The sequence below is a fragment of the Ahaetulla prasina genome, chromosome 3 (genome assembly GCF_028640845.1).
Source record: "Ahaetulla prasina isolate Xishuangbanna chromosome 3, ASM2864084v1, whole genome shotgun sequence".
Classification (NCBI taxonomy): Eukaryota; Metazoa; Chordata; class Lepidosauria; order Squamata; family Colubridae; genus Ahaetulla; species Ahaetulla prasina.
The window spans coordinates 170,019,272-170,036,606 of NC_080541.1; the positions used below are offsets into that span (position 1 = coordinate 170,019,272).

At 36.2% G+C, this 17,335-nt stretch overlaps 1 protein-coding gene across 3 annotated transcripts in view; it reads left to right on the forward strand.

Annotated features, from left to right (window-relative positions):
- Positions 1-17,335, forward strand: part of EPS15 (epidermal growth factor receptor pathway substrate 15) — a 64,304-nt gene that overhangs the window by 11,349 nt on the left and 35,620 nt on the right. The window contains exons 2-8 of one of the 3 annotated variants that reach the window (XM_058178015.1): positions 2,570-2,611; positions 4,251-4,340; positions 5,970-6,017; positions 7,483-7,578; positions 9,444-9,506; positions 13,573-13,698; positions 16,627-16,686. In XM_058178015.1, the coding sequence (XP_058033998.1) occupies positions 2,570-2,611; positions 4,251-4,340; positions 5,970-6,017; positions 7,483-7,578; positions 9,444-9,506; positions 13,573-13,698; positions 16,627-16,686 (525 nt within the window). Of the gene's footprint in view, positions 1-2,569; positions 2,612-4,250; positions 4,341-5,969; positions 6,018-7,482; positions 7,579-9,443; positions 9,507-13,572; positions 13,699-16,213; positions 16,315-16,626; positions 16,687-17,335 lie in introns of those variants that run through there. The other 2 variants (XM_058178016.1, XM_058178018.1) reach the window with 2 other exon arrangements.

A 17,335-nucleotide genomic window follows, 5' to 3' on the forward strand; every position in this document is an offset into this window, starting at 1 on the left:
ATGATAATGTGACTATGGGATGCTTGTATGGTTGTAAATGCCTGCTGGTGCCTGAATCTTGGTCACATGACCGCAGAGATGCTGTGAAAGTTGTAATTGCAAGGACCAGTTGTAAAGTTATTTTTCAGTGCTGTCCTAAACAAGGCAGTTATAAGTGACAGCTACCTACAGCATTTTCTAGCCTTTAGGTCCCGATTAGGAGAAACTTTAAGCAAATATTTCTCATTTAAAAACAAACAAACATTTTTTTAATCTAAAGTTTCAAAAGGGAAGTGTAGCCTAAGGCATATAATTCAAATAGACAGGAATTTGTTATAGCTTTTCTGAAGTCTTATTCTTTGTATATCTGCTGACTAAAGAGACTTTGGGATGTTAAAATGAATGTTAGAGTACAGGATATGAAAGAGCATATGTTTCCTATGCAAAAGTAATGGTAGCTTTAAATAAATGTTTTGTTTGAAAACGATGACGCTGCTGTAATTGGCCTTAAGATGTGACAATATTAATTAATATAATATAATTGCTGTATTAGGGTAGAGAAGGAGAAGGAGAAACAAAAGCATGCTTGAAATCATTAAGAAAAGAATTGAAAGTAGAACTGCTGATACAAAAATGTCCTTACACAAGTTTGTGATGAGATTATATTTTTTGTGTATAGCTCTGACCATTGAATCTTAAAAAGGCTACAGTAATTGTGGGTTTTGGACTGGAATGAAGATGGATAAGGGAGACAGTGACTGAGGTTTATACAACCACACAGGACATACTTAAGCTTGAGAGAGGGAGGTTTGGCTCCAACAAACATAGTGTTAGAATTCAAGGTCATCTACTGAAACTAAATGCAGAGAGATAATGACCTTCATAAATAAATTTTTCACACATTATATAATTAAACTTTGTAATGTGCTATGATTGGCCATATAGGAAAATTTTAAAATTTTGTGCAGAATTAGACCATTAATTATTATTATTAATTGTGTATGTGTTTGTGTGCATAATTTTTAAGAATGTTGGATATAATAATAAAATCTAATACAAACTAAACTTAAGAGAATAGAAAGGAGTAAAAACTGCAAAAAAAGAAAGAGAAAAAAGGAAGAGATAAGTAATGCAATAAAGAAAAGGAAAAGAAATATACAGGTAGTCCTTGCTTTACGACTGGTCACTTAAAGCCTGACTGAAGTTACGATGGACTCAAAGTCCCATCTCTTATTTATAGACAAATTCATAAACACCATCTTTTCGGTCCTTGTGTCAGCAGGAAATCCATAAAGAGTTGCCAGAAGTAAGAACATGTTTTATTTTAACCTTGATCAGACAAGCCAACTTTATATTCCCTTCTTTTATTTCTAACAGTCCTGCTGTTTAGTTCATTGAGATGTCATAGGATTTGATTTCTCTCCATCAATTCTTTGTCCCATCACCCAGACATCTTCAAGGCTTTAAAACAAGCCTCTTTTGTAAATTCAGAAGAAAAAATTAACCAGGTTATTCTCTTGGTTTGTCATGTATCGTATGTTCATGCCATTTCTGGGAAAAGAGGGAAGGGAAAAAGAAAAAGTGTAGGGGAAAGGGGAAAAGAAAGAGAAAAGCATGAACCTCTGACTATTTGGCTCAGTAGAATAAAATAACAACATACAACCTCAACTTTTTACTTTTACATAATATATGTAAGCCATTTCTATAATAAAAACCTATCTAATGGACTATATGTAGATTTTGACACACAGTTTGCCACACAAGTGATGATCCTAAATGTATTCAGTTAGTGGAATTATGGTATCTTTAATAATTGATCTTTGCTCAGATACAACAAATAATAGAGCAGCCAAGGACTGTTTCATATCTATAGTTGTCATTAATAAGTGTTGCACTTGCACAAACAATAATGGAGTCAATACTATGAAATGAAGCATGTGCAAAAAGTGCCTGTAAGAGAAAGCAAACCAAGAGATCACAGTAATTCACTAATAAATAGAAGAGTTGAGGAGTTGTAACATCTTGTCTCATGATGTGTAACTGCCATGATTTTACATGACATAATGCCTTGTAAGGTTTTCCTACTGTAAATTGTATCAACTGCACACTTAAAGCGATTGGAATTAGTACATGATGTAAATATAAATATTAATACTATTAATACTGTGATTTTGAAAATGTGTGGGCTGAAACTTACTATTCTGCAAAAGACTGACTGAAATGAAATAATTTCAGGAATAGATTATTAGTATCTTAAATAATGCTTCATATATTTTACATTAATGCCCTGCTGGATTTGTGTTTCAGAACAACTTGTCAAACCTTAAACACAAAATTTAGCAGAAATCTCTTTTCAGCATAAGCAGTTCTATGTAGGCTCAGGCTACTCATAATATTTTGTTGTATCTTACAGTAGTTGTTTCATTTAAAAGGGAATTTATTACCATTTTGACTTTGTAGTTAAGTTAATTCTATGCAAATACTTATATCTTTAGTTTCTGAATGTTTAGCTAAATATACTAATCTATTATATTTTTAAAATTAAGCAGTTTGAAAAATTGATCAATAATATATTATTATATCTTGTTAGCTGTCAAGTGCAAATTCGGTATATGAAAAATATTATCGCCAGGTAAGTCTGAGCTTGTTTTCTTTGCTTTTATTTTAAAATAAAATAATTTCTCATTTGTTTGTTATGGTTAAAGGTCTTAAATAGAATAAAATGAACCACTTTTGTAGTTTATAGAGTAAAATAAGCATTTTAAGTATGCTAAAAGTTAATTTTATATCTTAGTACCAATTAAAACTTTATCATTGCTGAAGAGATTTGTTTGTATACAAAATTTATCATTATTACTAATGGTACTTTATGGCCCTGTGCCTAAAGAGATTTTTTAGGTTAAATATGCAAGAATTTAAAAAGAAAGATCTATTGCTTTGAGAATTATGCTGTCTAAATGATACAGTGTAAACATTTAATTGCAGTGAGTATAATGTGTAGAAATTTTTAGGTCTATAAAATCACAAAGAATGTCGATAATTATTTGAAAACTAGTTTGTGCAGTGAGTCTATTCATATTCATACAGACTCTGCTGTATGCTTCAATTATCTTGGCCCTTTCTCTGAACTTTAGAGCAAAGCACAAAGTTACTCTTTTCCCTTCCCTTCCCTTGACTTTTTTATTTGATTTCTTTACCACCCTAGTCTAAGGGATACTAGGTACTGTACATACAATTATAATTAAAACAATTACAAATAATGCTTCAGAATAATACAAAGTTCAACAAAATTGATATTCTGCAAGTTTCTGTGTGGCTCATTTGGAGTCTGGAAACAGTACTGAAAACCAAATTGATAGAAGCTAGTGGCTTTCAATATACCAGCTTTTTATTTTTTTATTATTTAAAGAAATGAGGCAGAAAGCTGGAGCATACTAAGATAGGTGACCTATGAGTTCAAATTGAGACCTCAGCCTTAAGAATTATATTACTTTCATCTATGGAGATTATATAGATACTAGAATGTGAGGCATCTTGAAATAGAAAACTGTCTTGGAAGTGAAGGGTCCTTGCGGCGCTCTCTGAGCTTGATTGTTTCTAGTACAGATGATGTTGCAGGCTTTGGGAATGAAACATCTACAAGAAAACAACTAGTATATATTTCGTATATTGACTCTAGGGCCGTGATGGTGACCCTATGTTACATGTGCCCAAAGTGGCACACAAAGCCATGTCACCCAGCACGCATGGCCTTGCCCGTTTTTCTTCAGGGTTTCTAGCACACATGCGCACTTGACGATCAGCTGTCCTTCGCATGTATAGCAGTGCCAAAAACCGGCCTGCGCATGCATGCCGGTTAGCTCATCATTGGGCTTGCATGCACGCTGGAACCCGGAAATTCGGCTTTTCCGGAGCACAGCCCCGACGTGTGCACGCCATTTCCGCACAACCTTTTTGGCATTTGGTGCCGAAAAGGCTCGCCATCACTGCTCTAGGGCATGTAAAGCTTTAGAAGCAATTATAACATCTGGGAGCTGGATATAAGTATTTGAACATTTATTTGCTAAAAGTTATAGAATTAACTTTTTGTAACTATATGTATAATGCTATGATTTCAGCATACAGTGTATAGGTTCTACGGTACTGTGTATGCAACATGATTAAATATTCCATAATTCTTTACTCTATTATCTGAGCCTATAAAGTTTTGTTTAAACCATATATTTTAAAGAATCGCTTGTTTTAATCAGTTGTATGGCCTCCTTTGGCAGGTTGATCCTAGTAATTCTGGAAGAGTGTTGGCTTCTGATGCAGCTGTCTTTTTGAAACAATCAGGACTAACAGATTTGATACTTGGGAAGGTATTGATATGTTCAGATAAGGAGATAATCATCTATCTTGGCTTTACAAAAATAAAAATTGTGACTTGCAGAATCTTTTACATTTTACAGATTTAGTTGTTATTATAATTCTTACTGGTATTATCTTATGCTGGTCTACAACTAAAATAAAGATTGATCCCGCGTATAGTGCTATTCTGTTAACAATTTTTTTAATGTTACCTAGAAGTTATAGCTTCATTTCTGTAATCAGTGGAATATAATTTTAGGTAGATGATAGATAGATAGATAGATAGATAGATAGATAGATAGATAGATAGATAGATAGATAGATAGATAGATAGATAGATAGATTGATTTCCACTGATTAAAGATATATATGTAAATATAAAATACATATGAAAATGTATGTGTGTGTGTGTGTGTGTGTGTGTGTGTGTGTGTCTGTCTGTCTTTGGTTATTCCGGTTTTCTCCCGCGTAAAATTGGAAGTGTCTTGGCAACGTTTCGACGAAGTCTCATTCGTCATCTTCAGGCTGGTGTTTACAACTTTGTGCTTCTAGGAGCAATGTGTGATCACAGCTGTTTCTTCCTTTTAACTGGTAGTGGGGGTTTGAACTGATTGGTTGGGAGCTTGGCTGTGTTCTGATTGGGTGGAGGTGTGTTCTGATTAGTTCTCCTAGGGGCCGGGATAGCTCAGGCAATAGAGAAGCCTGTTATTAGAACACAGAGCCTGCAATTACTGCAGGTTCGAGCCCGGCCCAAGGTTGACTCAGCCTTCCACCCTTTATAAGGTAGGTAAAATGAGGACCCAGATTGTTGGGGGGGGCAATAAGTTGACTTTGTAAAAAAAAAATATACAAATAGAATGAGACTATTGCCTTATACATTGTAAGCCGCCCTGAGTCTTCGGAGAAGGGCGGGGTATAAATGTAAACAAAAAAAAAAAGCACGAAGCTGTAAACACCAGCCTAAAGATGACGAATGAGACTTCGACGAAACGTCGCCAAGACACTTCCAATTTTACGCGGGAGAAAACCCGAATAACCAAACATAGATAGATAGGTAGATAGGTAGATAGGTAGATAGATATAATTAGAAAATGGAATTAATCAGTGGAACACCTGGCTTCCAGAAGTTGTGGGTGCTCTAAATGCTTGTCCAATCCTTTAAAGAAGAGATTGGACAACCATTTGTCTGAAATGGTATAGAGCAGGTGGTTGGACTAGAAGACCTTCAAGGTCCCTTCCAATTCTGTTATTCTTGAAAGTAATCATTTTAATTTTAACTAGTTGAAGTGTTTCCAATATTGGGTGTCCAGGAGTATTCAGTAGCTGCATATTGAAAATGAAATTACTCAACTACATTGTATGAAAGTTTCTCTAAGATTTAGCGTAATTAAATATCTTTTTAAATACATAGAAGATATTTAATGTTTAAAGATATTCAAAAACTATAAAACCTGATTTTGATTGAGCTCTAATAATTGTAATATTGTAATCTCTGTTAGCTAAGATTAAACAATTAAATTCTATTGTTATTGAAACTATTGCCAATAATAAATATAACGTTTTAAAAATAGATTGATTAGATGAATAAAAGAACTTTCTGGCATCACTTCACATGCTTCCTTTATCTAACTATATTTTAGGTTTGGGACCTTGCTGATACAGATGGCAAAGGTATCTTAAACAAACAGGTAAGATATATTTTCTTCTGAATATAAATACAATTATGAAATAGCAACAGAAAAAAGCATCTCTCCAATATTTTAAAGAGGTTCCTATATCTGATTATAGTGTGAACATCTGTCTTTGTTTTATTAACAAGGTAGGGGAGCATGTGTAGAAAATAATCTTGAATTTTTTTCTAATCATTTTACAAGCAGTGACTATAGGAGATATATGTACAGTATATATATGTGTATTTATTTATTTATTTATTTAGTATATGGCATATTGTACATGGACTAGCAATGTATATGAACAAATCACTTAGATTAGTAAAATGCTATAAAATATAAATCTGTTCAAATACCAATATCTCTAGGCCACCTAACCATTGAAGCACAGCATCATTTATATTTAAAAAATCAGATACTGCCTTTAGCTTAGAGCCAGTCACAATGTTATCTACAGTTTGAGGTGGGACAGACCCACATCCACAGTCACACTGTGGGGAGGATACTATGGCCCATTTATACAGAGAGTGCCGGCTGATGCTGTCTGAGGTGTAAATCCTATTCAGGATTGTCCACTGCTGATGTGGTAGTTCAAAGCCTGACACCTTTTTTGTGGAGTCATTTATATGTCTATCTATGGCTGGGCATTCAGTGATCCATTTGATTTTCCATTAGGAATCGAAGTTAAAGTTGTTGGGCAGATGTTGTCAAGTGCCAGTGGGGACTTCCTGGATTTGAGTCCTCCTGTTGCACCTGTAGTTGCTTCTGGGTAATAAAGTGGCATTTCCACTTTCCCCTCATCTTGTGTGTGTGTGTCTGTGTGCATATGTGCTTGGAAGCACAGATGAATTGCCTATGCTCTGCAGTGAGTCACATAATCAGGAGGGAGCAGGCATAGATTGGAGCAGTCAGCAAACTTCTGAGAAATTACTTAACTGCCTCTCCAGTAGGAATGCACTGGGGGTAGAGAGTCTGGAATATTTTGACCTCTGCTTGGCCACTGTATTATATGAGCACTCACCTTAATAGACCTTTGACCTGATTCAGCAGAACTCTTACCGACTAGAAGATGGACAAAGATGCATATAAAACTTCTCATTAAATTTCATTAAGTCTGCACTCCTTGTTATGTTGAGCCTAATACCATGATGGCGAACCTATGGCACGTGTGCCACAGGTGGCACGTGGAGCCATCTCTGTGGGCATGCGAGCCAAGGCCCAGGTCAGCTCCACTGCACATGCCTGCGTGCCTCCCACTGGCCAGCTGATTTTTGGGTCTCTGCCGGGAGACGTGGGGGGAGTAGGGGGTGCGGCGGGAACAAATCACATTATTTTGCTAACAAAGTATTTTGAAAAACAAGGACAAACTTCAGTTCATATCAATACACAATGCAGTGTATAAAAATAATTTGATATTTGTGATTTGAATTAACCATGCAATGTCTATAAAACTGTTTTATGTTACTTTCTTTTTCCTTTATAGGAATTTTTTGTGGCTTTACGACTTGTAGCCTGTGCACAAAATGGATTGGATGTTTCGCTGAGTAGTCTTAACCTGCCTGTTCCTCCACCTAGATTTGTAAGACTCTTTAAAAAATGAGTTAATTCATTACTCTATGCAAAAAACTGTTCACTGACTTGCATAGACGCACTCACAACAACTTAAAAATTGTTATGTAATTGTGTATGTCTGGATTGTGCCTTAATTGTTAATGATGGAAGGTTTTTTTTCTCAAATGTTTATTTTATTCAAAAAAAAAAAACCTACAAAACTCCAAAAGATTAAAAACAAACAAATAAAAAAACATAGCAATAAGACATTTCAAAAATGCATTGGAAAAAAAGAAAAACTAACACCTATAAACATATTATCCTCCTAGTTGAATATTGATTGATACATTACTACAATATTAATTTACCATCCCTTGCAAAATAGGCTCAAAAGATTTTTAAACTACTAAATCTATTTGTAAATTAATAGCATGTCATCTATATACTATATTAATGACAAAACAGTTAACAGGGATAACAATAATGATAAAACAAAGACACGGTAAAAGTTTCAGAAACCTCTGTTAACAACTGTTAATGTAACCAGCTTGTAGAAAATTTTGTCATCTTATCATCCCAAATCATCCCAAAAATTAACGGTAATTCATCCTGGATCAAATATCCATGTTTGTTTTTTAATTCCATCTTTTATCAAATATACTGTGGCTGAAACTAATGCTGTTCAATCCAGGCAAATCACTACATACATTATTCCCCTATTGTAAATATCTGCTACCCTCTCTGCCCTTCAATCACAATTTTTTTATTTTTCTGATTTACTAATTGTTTTTATATCACTGTTGTATAGTTTTTTTACTCTGTGCTGTCCAGAGTCATGAGATGGCCAGTCATATACTGGTAATGAATGAATGAATACATACATACATACATACATACATACATACATGCAGAATATAAGCAGTCTCAAGCTTGGAAAAAGGATGAGAAAAATTGTTTGATCTGAAGGAGTGATTTAAACCCTGCATCAGATAGGGTTTGATTCTTAAGTTCCACATAATTTTGAAATTTCAGCAATTATCTAGTTCCTAAATCTAAGGTTTTATTTCAAGAAGTATAAAGATTTGTGATTATGCATGTCCCAAAATCTACACTTTGAACATTGCTTACTGTTTTTGAACAATGCATGACTGTTTTTCCACAGAATTCTTTTCTAGTTGCAAACTGGCATTATTCAGTGAGTTTATGCAATTTCTCTTTTCTGTGAACTCTTGCATTTCTAGGAACTTTATTTTTTCTAATGTCAGAAAAAGTATCTAGTTTTCTTATTAGAGGATTTTGTTCACAGCAGTTTATCTTTAGAATGCGCTGTATATCATGGCTGAGTTATAAAAATAATTTCTGGTAGTTACCACTTATCCACCAATTTTCTCCACTCTCTGTACCAGAGCAATTCTGGGATCCTGTCTTCTGCAGAATATTATCATAATTCTGCATTTTCAAGTTCTTGTAACAATTGAGAGAAAGTATCATTATGTCAAATTACCAATCAAAGTTCATAACTGTAGGATAGTGCTCCATCTTTCTCGTGCACATTAAATAAATAAGAAGACATTTGGTAGGATGGTTTTTTCTATGCTATAGCCTGGTTAATGACATGTGGCATAAATAATCCTAGCAGCCTATTAAGAAAGATCCAAAAGCATGTGCCAATAATAACCTGGGATGATTGGCTTACAATGTATATATACAGTTTAGGAGAGAAAGATAATTCATTTAAATATTTGAATTCTTATCTTGTGATTGAATGAGGTATTTGAATGTGAGTAGAAATAAATGGTGGCATTAAATGTGAAAAAACAGGTTTATAACAAGCAATTCAGATGATACAAAATAGATATTTAAAACAATCTTCTTTATTTTCTTTCCTATTAGAATGATTCCACAAGTCCATTATTATGTGGTGGAGCTCCACCTGATATCCCTTGGGCTGTTAAGGTAAATAAATTAATTGTGCTACAGCAAATGCTCTCAGTAAATATGATTCATGATATCAAATTCTTTCTAGAAAAGGTTTTCCACTTTCCTTGTTTTATACACTTTTCCAGAACAAAAGCCAGTTTGGTATAGTGTTTAAGGTGCTGGTCTAGAAATCAGAAGACCGAATTTTAGTCCTGCATTAGGCATGAAAGCCAGCTGGTCCAGTCATTCTCTCTCAGCTCATCTTCCCCACAGGATTGCTTTTGTTGTGGCGAAAGTAGGAGGAGGAAATGTTCACTGCCTTGAGTTGCTTATAAAGTAATAAAGGTGGGATAAAAACCAGATAAACAAAATCAATCTAACTCAGCAAAAAGGTTTCTTTTTTATGATGGTGCCTTGCTGTGTTGTGATTTGGCAATTAAGCATAACCATTTCACATATATTGGATACCTGAAAATGTGAGGGGTGTTGCTTATTTCTTTTTTTTTTATTATTCAAAAAGTTTTACAAAAATTTTTTCCCCTTTCCCCCAGCCCCCAGCCCCCCTCCCTTCACAACCCCCCTTGCCATTTTATTTGATGCATTAGTCTCTGTCTTTCCTTCATTACTCCTTTTAAAAAGTCAATCACAATATTTCCTAATAGTTCCTTATGTCCAACAATCCACAAGTTACTGCCATATATTCCATCAGTCCGGAAAGAGAACTCTTGGAAAGCATTAACCCTGTGAATTTTTCCAATTCGGGAGACAGCCTCTTGTAACACAGATTCAGGCATTTCATCTAAACTTTTTAAAAAGAGCCTTGTTAGATCATCTTGTTTATTCACGATCATATCTTCATTTTTATCCATTTTTGTTTGCACCTCCATTCCATCCAAGTACTGATTACACTGGTTAATTTCCTCCAAGCTCTCATCCAAAACATCCCCATTTTTTATCAATTCGTATTTTTGAATAATTAAATACATTCTTTCTGTATAATCCTTTATAAAGTCACGAATCCATTCTTCTGAAAGAACCTTCATGGCGAAGTTCTTATGGAGAATCCCCTTATGAAATACTTAAACAAACTAATATAATCCAACAGTCCACAGTCCAACACAATAATATAAAATCTCCATTCACTTTCACTTTCTCAGCAAATAAACGCCTTTTTTCCTTTAAGTATAGGAGAGCTCAGTTCGTTACAATCCACAAATAGTGTTTCTCAGCTTCTTAGTTATGCAGCTTGCTCCTTTTTACTTTACTTTACTTCCCTTTACTTTCACTTCCTCTCAAACGCCATTTTAAACAGTCAGTTAAAGCAAGGGGAAAAAAAGGTTTCTCTTTTTAAAAGGTGGAAGTCAGGAAATCAAAAATACTTGCAATCCAATAATTGTTACTCGTGCTTCTTCCATCTGCATATAGAAATCCACAAAAAGAAATCATTTGAGCAGAGGTGGACACCTTCCTCTTTTCCTGCTTTTGCAGGAGCGCACTGAAGACCGGAGATAGCAGGATTTCAATGGGATTCAAACCCTTTGGGACTCTGCATAAGAAAAACAAAGCCCCTAGGGGAATCTACCACTCCCCCCTGCAGCTCTATTCTCTCTCTTTCACCCAGAGAGGGAAATCGAAGCCGGGAACAGCTGTTTTTCGCTGTTTTCACCGGCTTTTACGATATCCAGTGCGGAGTGCCTTAAGTTAGGCATCCAGCGAGAAAGGTGGGGCCAACCGGAAGTCGGGTGTTGCTTATTTCTTGTTCATGTATGAAAGCATATAACAGATATGAACTGCTTTGTAATCCAATCTTAAAAATATAGCTTTCTTGAATAAAAACAGAATTGTGTAACGTCTTAGTTTCTGCCTTGATTATGACTTCCTGGCCCCTATTCCATTGCCAAAATAATTCGCTTTCTTGTCCCTATATTCATAGACATCCTCCGTAAATTCCTGTACTACCTTTCTTCTTACTTATTTCCATCATAGGGTCCTTATAATTATTGTCCAAGTACTTTAATGGCCCTGTCATTATGGATGTCTGCGTTCATATCTTAGTATCTTAATACGTTGACATTTTCTTCTCCCAACTTTGTACAGGTAGTCCTTGACTTACATCAGTTCATTTAGTGACCATTTGAAGTTACAACAGCACTGAAAACAGAACTTATAATTGTTTTTCACACTTATACCCATTACAGTATTCCCCACGGTCATGTGCTCAAAATTCAGTCACTTGGCAACTGAGTCATATTTATGATGGTTGCAGTGTCCTGGAGTCACGTACTCCTCTTTGCAACTTCTCATAAGCAAAGTCAATGGGCAAGTTAGATTCACTTAACAACTGTATTATTAATTTAACACCTGCAATGATTCACTTAACAACTATGGCAAAAAAGGTCATAAAATGGAGCAAAACGTACTTAACAAATATCTCACATAGCAACAGAAATTTTGGGCTCAATTGTGATTGTATGTCGAGGACTACCTATAGATTCATTGATATCTTCAGTAACTGTGCCTTTTTCTCCTTATGATACAAACTCATTCCAAATCACCTCTAGACCCCAAAATATGTCATTTCTTTTTAAATACAACTTCAGGCCTCTGTCTTTTCTGTGACACAATCTCTTCTTGATAGCAGAATTGCAGTAGATTTCTTGCATACAACATCCTTTCTTCTTTCTTCTTTCTTTTTTCTTTTTCCCTTCTGTTGCCTTCTGTCAAGTGTGACTGAATCTCCCAAAAGTAGTATTCATTTCAGTATATTTCTAATGCATAACACTTATTAATAATTCTGACATTAAACTTTGGTGTTAAAGCCATAAAAGAGGGAACCAAAGCAGGGATTCAGAAAAACAAGGGAATCTCTGCTATATTCCGGAAGACTGAGGTGTCAGTGGTGGGTTCTAACTGGTGTTACCACTGGTTCGCTTTGCGCACATGCTTTGCGCACGATTGGTGCGTGAGTACTTGCTTTGCTTGCACACACGCCAAACTTGTGCTTTGCGCAACACATTGACTTGCTGAACAGCTGAGGCATTGCAATCTGCTCTACCACGCCTTTCAGCTGGGCTAAAAACGAAGGAATAAAGGTAGGTGTAGCACAGGGGTGGGCAGGAGGGTCCAGATAACGGTCGGGGCGAACCGGTTCGCTGTTACATCAAGATCTCCTCTACCGGCTCTCCCGAACCGGTGAGAACCGGTAGCAACCCACTACTGTGAAGTGTTTAGCTCTTTGAACATACCTAATAGTGATGGTGTGTTGATTGATGGATGGAAAAGATAAAATTGAAATCTAAGAGGTAGAAAATGGAATGATCTATTGGAATTGGCACCCTGCTTTTAGGAGATGGAAGTATTTTATAGCACCAGATTATAGATTCTACTTCTTCCCAAACCTGGCATTGAAATCTGTGCAGTCGTACTACGCTGGAAATAATTAGGAGTGAGGCAATGATTTCTGTGTATTTTACACATTCTTTAGACATACAGTAATGTATTCATTTATAATTTTTAAAAAATCCAAAATAGCTTATTGAGACCATCCCCTGCCTTTCAGATGTGGAATGTTGGCCACTGCAATAAAGGGAGAAGAATGATTGACCCATAATCCCAGGTTGAGAGATTATAATTGGATAGATATAATTTATGCTGGGGTTTCAAGAAAAAAGAAAAAAAATACATATCTTCACATTTGCAATATGGCTGTTTAATCTTTTTTTTTTTAGCTTATAAGCCCAATAAGTGAATATTTTAGGGGAAAGTATTTATGTTTTACCTATAGTTTGTTTTAGAAACAATGAAACCTCAAACAAATAGGGCTTAAAGTATTTGGAATATTTGATGTTCACATTTGTACATTGTTTTAAAGTACTCATACCAAATTTCAAGCAAAATCTCTAAGAACAGTTCCTCTGATTTCTTCCCTTGCTGTCCTATTTTCATTTCCTCTAATTCTCTTGAAACTGCTTTTGTTCGTCAGACTTAATTAGACTTCCTAAGAAGGGTGACTATGCTATTTTTTAATAAAACGTTCTTTCTGAATTTTTGCATATACCAACATTATAAATTAAGGATAGCTTCTTAATGCCTTTATAACCAGATAGAAGATAAGGCCAAGTATGATGCCATCTTTGACAGCCTGAATCCTATGAATGGATTATTGTCTGGTGATAAAGTGAAACCTGTTCTCTTAAACTCCAAGCTACCAGTTGATGTCTTGGGAAGGGTAAGAACAACAAATAATTTTGCAAACCGTAATATTTCTCCTGTTGACTTCTATAGTTAGAGTTGAATAAATGTACAATCATCCCTCTTTCTTACACCTATCGAACTCTCATTATTCACAGCCACCTAAGGAGAGTCATTAAAAGGGGGATAGTAATAGCAATACCGCTTCACAGTGCAAGCAGTTTACCAAAATCTGGGTCCTCATTTTACATATCTCAGAAGGATGGAAGGCCTAGTCAACCTTGAGCCGGTGAGAATCAAACTGCTGGCAGCCAGCGGTCAGCAGAAGTAGCCTGTGGTACTGCGCCACCACGGCTTGGGTTAGAAAGATTAGTACTAGAAGTTGAGCTCAAGATTGCAGGTTTCTAGTGATCTTGGATAGAGTATGGATAACTCTTGCTTAACAACCCATAGTTGGGACCAGCAGCTTTATCCTTAAGGAAGACGTCACATGATGTTGATGGACTTGTGACTTCACTTCAGGAGTGGAATTCAATTGGTTTGAACCAGTTCACACGTACCAGTGGCAGCAATTTTAAATGATTTGATGAACTGGTAAAAACCACCCCTGGTTGGCCCCATCGCCACTCGCCCCTGCCCACCATGTGCAGCCCCAGGACATGGAGCTCCCAGAGCGCTGCTGCCGCCCTGGAGCTTGCCTTCACCTCTGCAGCCCACTGGCCCCTTGGAGCAACGTAAATACCGCTTTTGCCCTTCTCTTTCTGGGCGCAGCACTTCTGCTTGTTGGGCCGCTTCCCTGAAGCCAGCAGCTCTGCGGCCAGTTGCTTTGCTTTTTCCCTCTTTTTGGGAGGCTCGCGGGCGGCTTGTGCAGTGGCACCAGCATGGTGGAGGCAGGCAGTCCAGACACCGTACGCTTGTGCTTGTTTGGTGCAGCTGCAGGCAAGCCAAGCGACAGTGGGATGAAGGGGCTGGTGCATTGGGATTGCCTCTGCCTCCCCCATGCCTCTGCCTCCTCCTTCTGCTGGTGCCACCACACAAGCCTCCCATGAAAGTCATTCTGCGCTGAAGCAGAGACATTCCGAGCTTTCAGTGTATCCCAGGATTGCAACTCTGAAGGCTCAGAATGGAGCCGTTTTCATGAAAGGCAGGAAAGTGGGGAAGGGATTTTCCTGCCTGTCATCCATTCCTGAAGCTCAGCACAAACTGAGGGAAGGATGGTAGGCAGGACAATCCCCCTCCCCATTTTCCTGTCATTTGTGACAAGGAGTGGCTGGGAGGAGAGGGGCCGGGTGAGGCGTCCCTCGACAAGAGTGATATTGAGTTGGTCACTCCACCCAGTCACATGACCCCCACCAAGCCACACCCACAGAACCAGTAGGGGAAAATTTTGAATTTCACCACTGCCTCACTTCCTCCGCAATCATTAAGTGAATTGCCCGTGGTTGTTAAGCAAGACATCACGTGACCAAGACTTGCAATTTTACTGCTGGTTTCTCCATTGACTGTCTGAAGCCAGCTGTGAAGCATGTAAATGATGATCACATGGCAGTCAGTTATCAATGCCTGCAAATTGCAAAGTGCTGAAGTGCTGAAATCTTGATCACATGACTATTATAACACTCCCAACAGTTGTAAGCGTGAAGACCATTCATAAAATTACTTTTTCAGTGCCATTGTAACATCAAACGATTGCTGGGTAGTTGTTAAGTGAGTGTAGCTTAATGTAAAGAGAAAGTTGTTGACAGTTCTTTGCTTTCCCCTTCGGTAGCTGATCTCTAAATCATTAAGAATTTTTAAGGGCATGCATTAACCGGAGAGTTAGTTTGGTGCAGTGGTTAAGGCGTGAGACTAGAAACCAGGAGACCATGAGTTCTAATTCATCTTAGCCATAAAACCTGTTGGGTATCTTTGGGCCATTCAGACTCTCACAGTCCTAGGAAGGAGAAATTAGCAAACTACATCTAAAAAAACCTTGCCAAAAAAACTGCAGGGACTTGTCCAGGTAGATGCCTGGTGTCAAGATGGACTCAAAGAATTCCTCCTCCAAATGCATTTTTTAGGAAATACTATTTTTGCGTCTTAAAGTTATATATTTCTCCCCCAACCGTAACATGAAATTTTCTATTGATGTATCTAATAAAAGATTTTGTTGATATACTATATAGTCTTAATCCCAAAGATTTCACTTTCATGTATATGTTGTACATACGTTGCAAGTAATGGGGTGTTGTCTCTCCAGATATAGAATTATAATGTGAACCACTGTGCTGCTAAATATTTCTCCTGCCGGTCACGTGAATTACATTTCAGTAACATATGGAGATTCAAATGTGATTTTAAAAAAATAAAACATTTCTTTCTCAATAAGAATGACCTTTTTTACTTCATTGTTACATAAATGGCATGGAAATTGCTCATCTGTATTAAAATGAAAATGAGTTTCTTTAAATTGCATTCAGGAATAGGAGAACAGCACATAGGAAAATAAATTTTCTACCTTGTATTTTCTTCTAAAATATTTTATAGGGAGAAAAAAGAGAGGGTGTTTTGATGGATGGAAACATTTCTTCCCTTGCTAATTTTCACCTGTTCCTGATTTCAGCTTTAATTGGATGTTGTGATGTGGGAAAAATTTCATGGAACAATATGAAATGTATGATTTTGTCTTGAAATGAGTAATTTATCTCTAATAATAAATGGTTGAAAGGCCACTAAGCCATCAGTTTGAATTTTGGTTAATATCATTAAATAAAATAATAAGCATATGATAAAGTTAAGGTATTTCCCTTAAAGCTTAATTTTAACCTTTAACCTCTTAAAAACTACTTGATTACTGGTGATGAGAATATGTCACATTGACGTATGTATGATCTTTTAAAAATGTAAAGAAAGCAAATATCATTTGGTAATTGACAGTAATTTGAACATGTAAAATATTTCTTGAGATGGGCTTTTTGTTTGTTAGGTTTGGGAGTTAAGCGATATTGATCACGATGGAATGTTGGATCGGGATGAATTTGCTGTTGTAAGTATGAATTTATATATTACAAAATTTCAAAACAGTGTTTAAAATAGTTAAGGCGTAATGTATTTCTTGTTGCATATAATTTTTTTGAGGAAGAGCTATTAAGGGATTTTAAAAATGTAAGTTCCAACAGTGATGGTTCTTTTAAAAAACACAAATTTTATCTTTTATCTAATGTGATATTGTTTTCCCATCACATGATGCCTCCATAAAGCATTTTAAACATTTTGTTCAACTGGTTTCTACTTTATTTCTGAAGTGCTATTAAAGGCTTATTTACATATTAGTCAAAATTCTTTCCCAGAAGGGGCAGATTTACTGTTTACTGTTTAAGGCACGTTCTTCAGAATTCATTTTATCTACAAGGCCAGTTTCCTTGTTAACAACATATATAATGTTCTAAGCTACAGAAGGATATAAATGCAAAATTACACAGATATATAGCATATTTAGCCTATATACAATGCTACATATTTTGCCATACCAGATAAGGCTTTTAAGCTATGTTCTAGTAATTGTTTCCAAGGGTCCGGGGGAAGGGGGCACGTATTTCAGGGCTTCCTGCTCTCACATGTTCTGTTTAACATGATGCTGCTATTGGTCTATTGGTTTGGGATCTTCAATATGTGGAAGTGTACTCAAATAAACA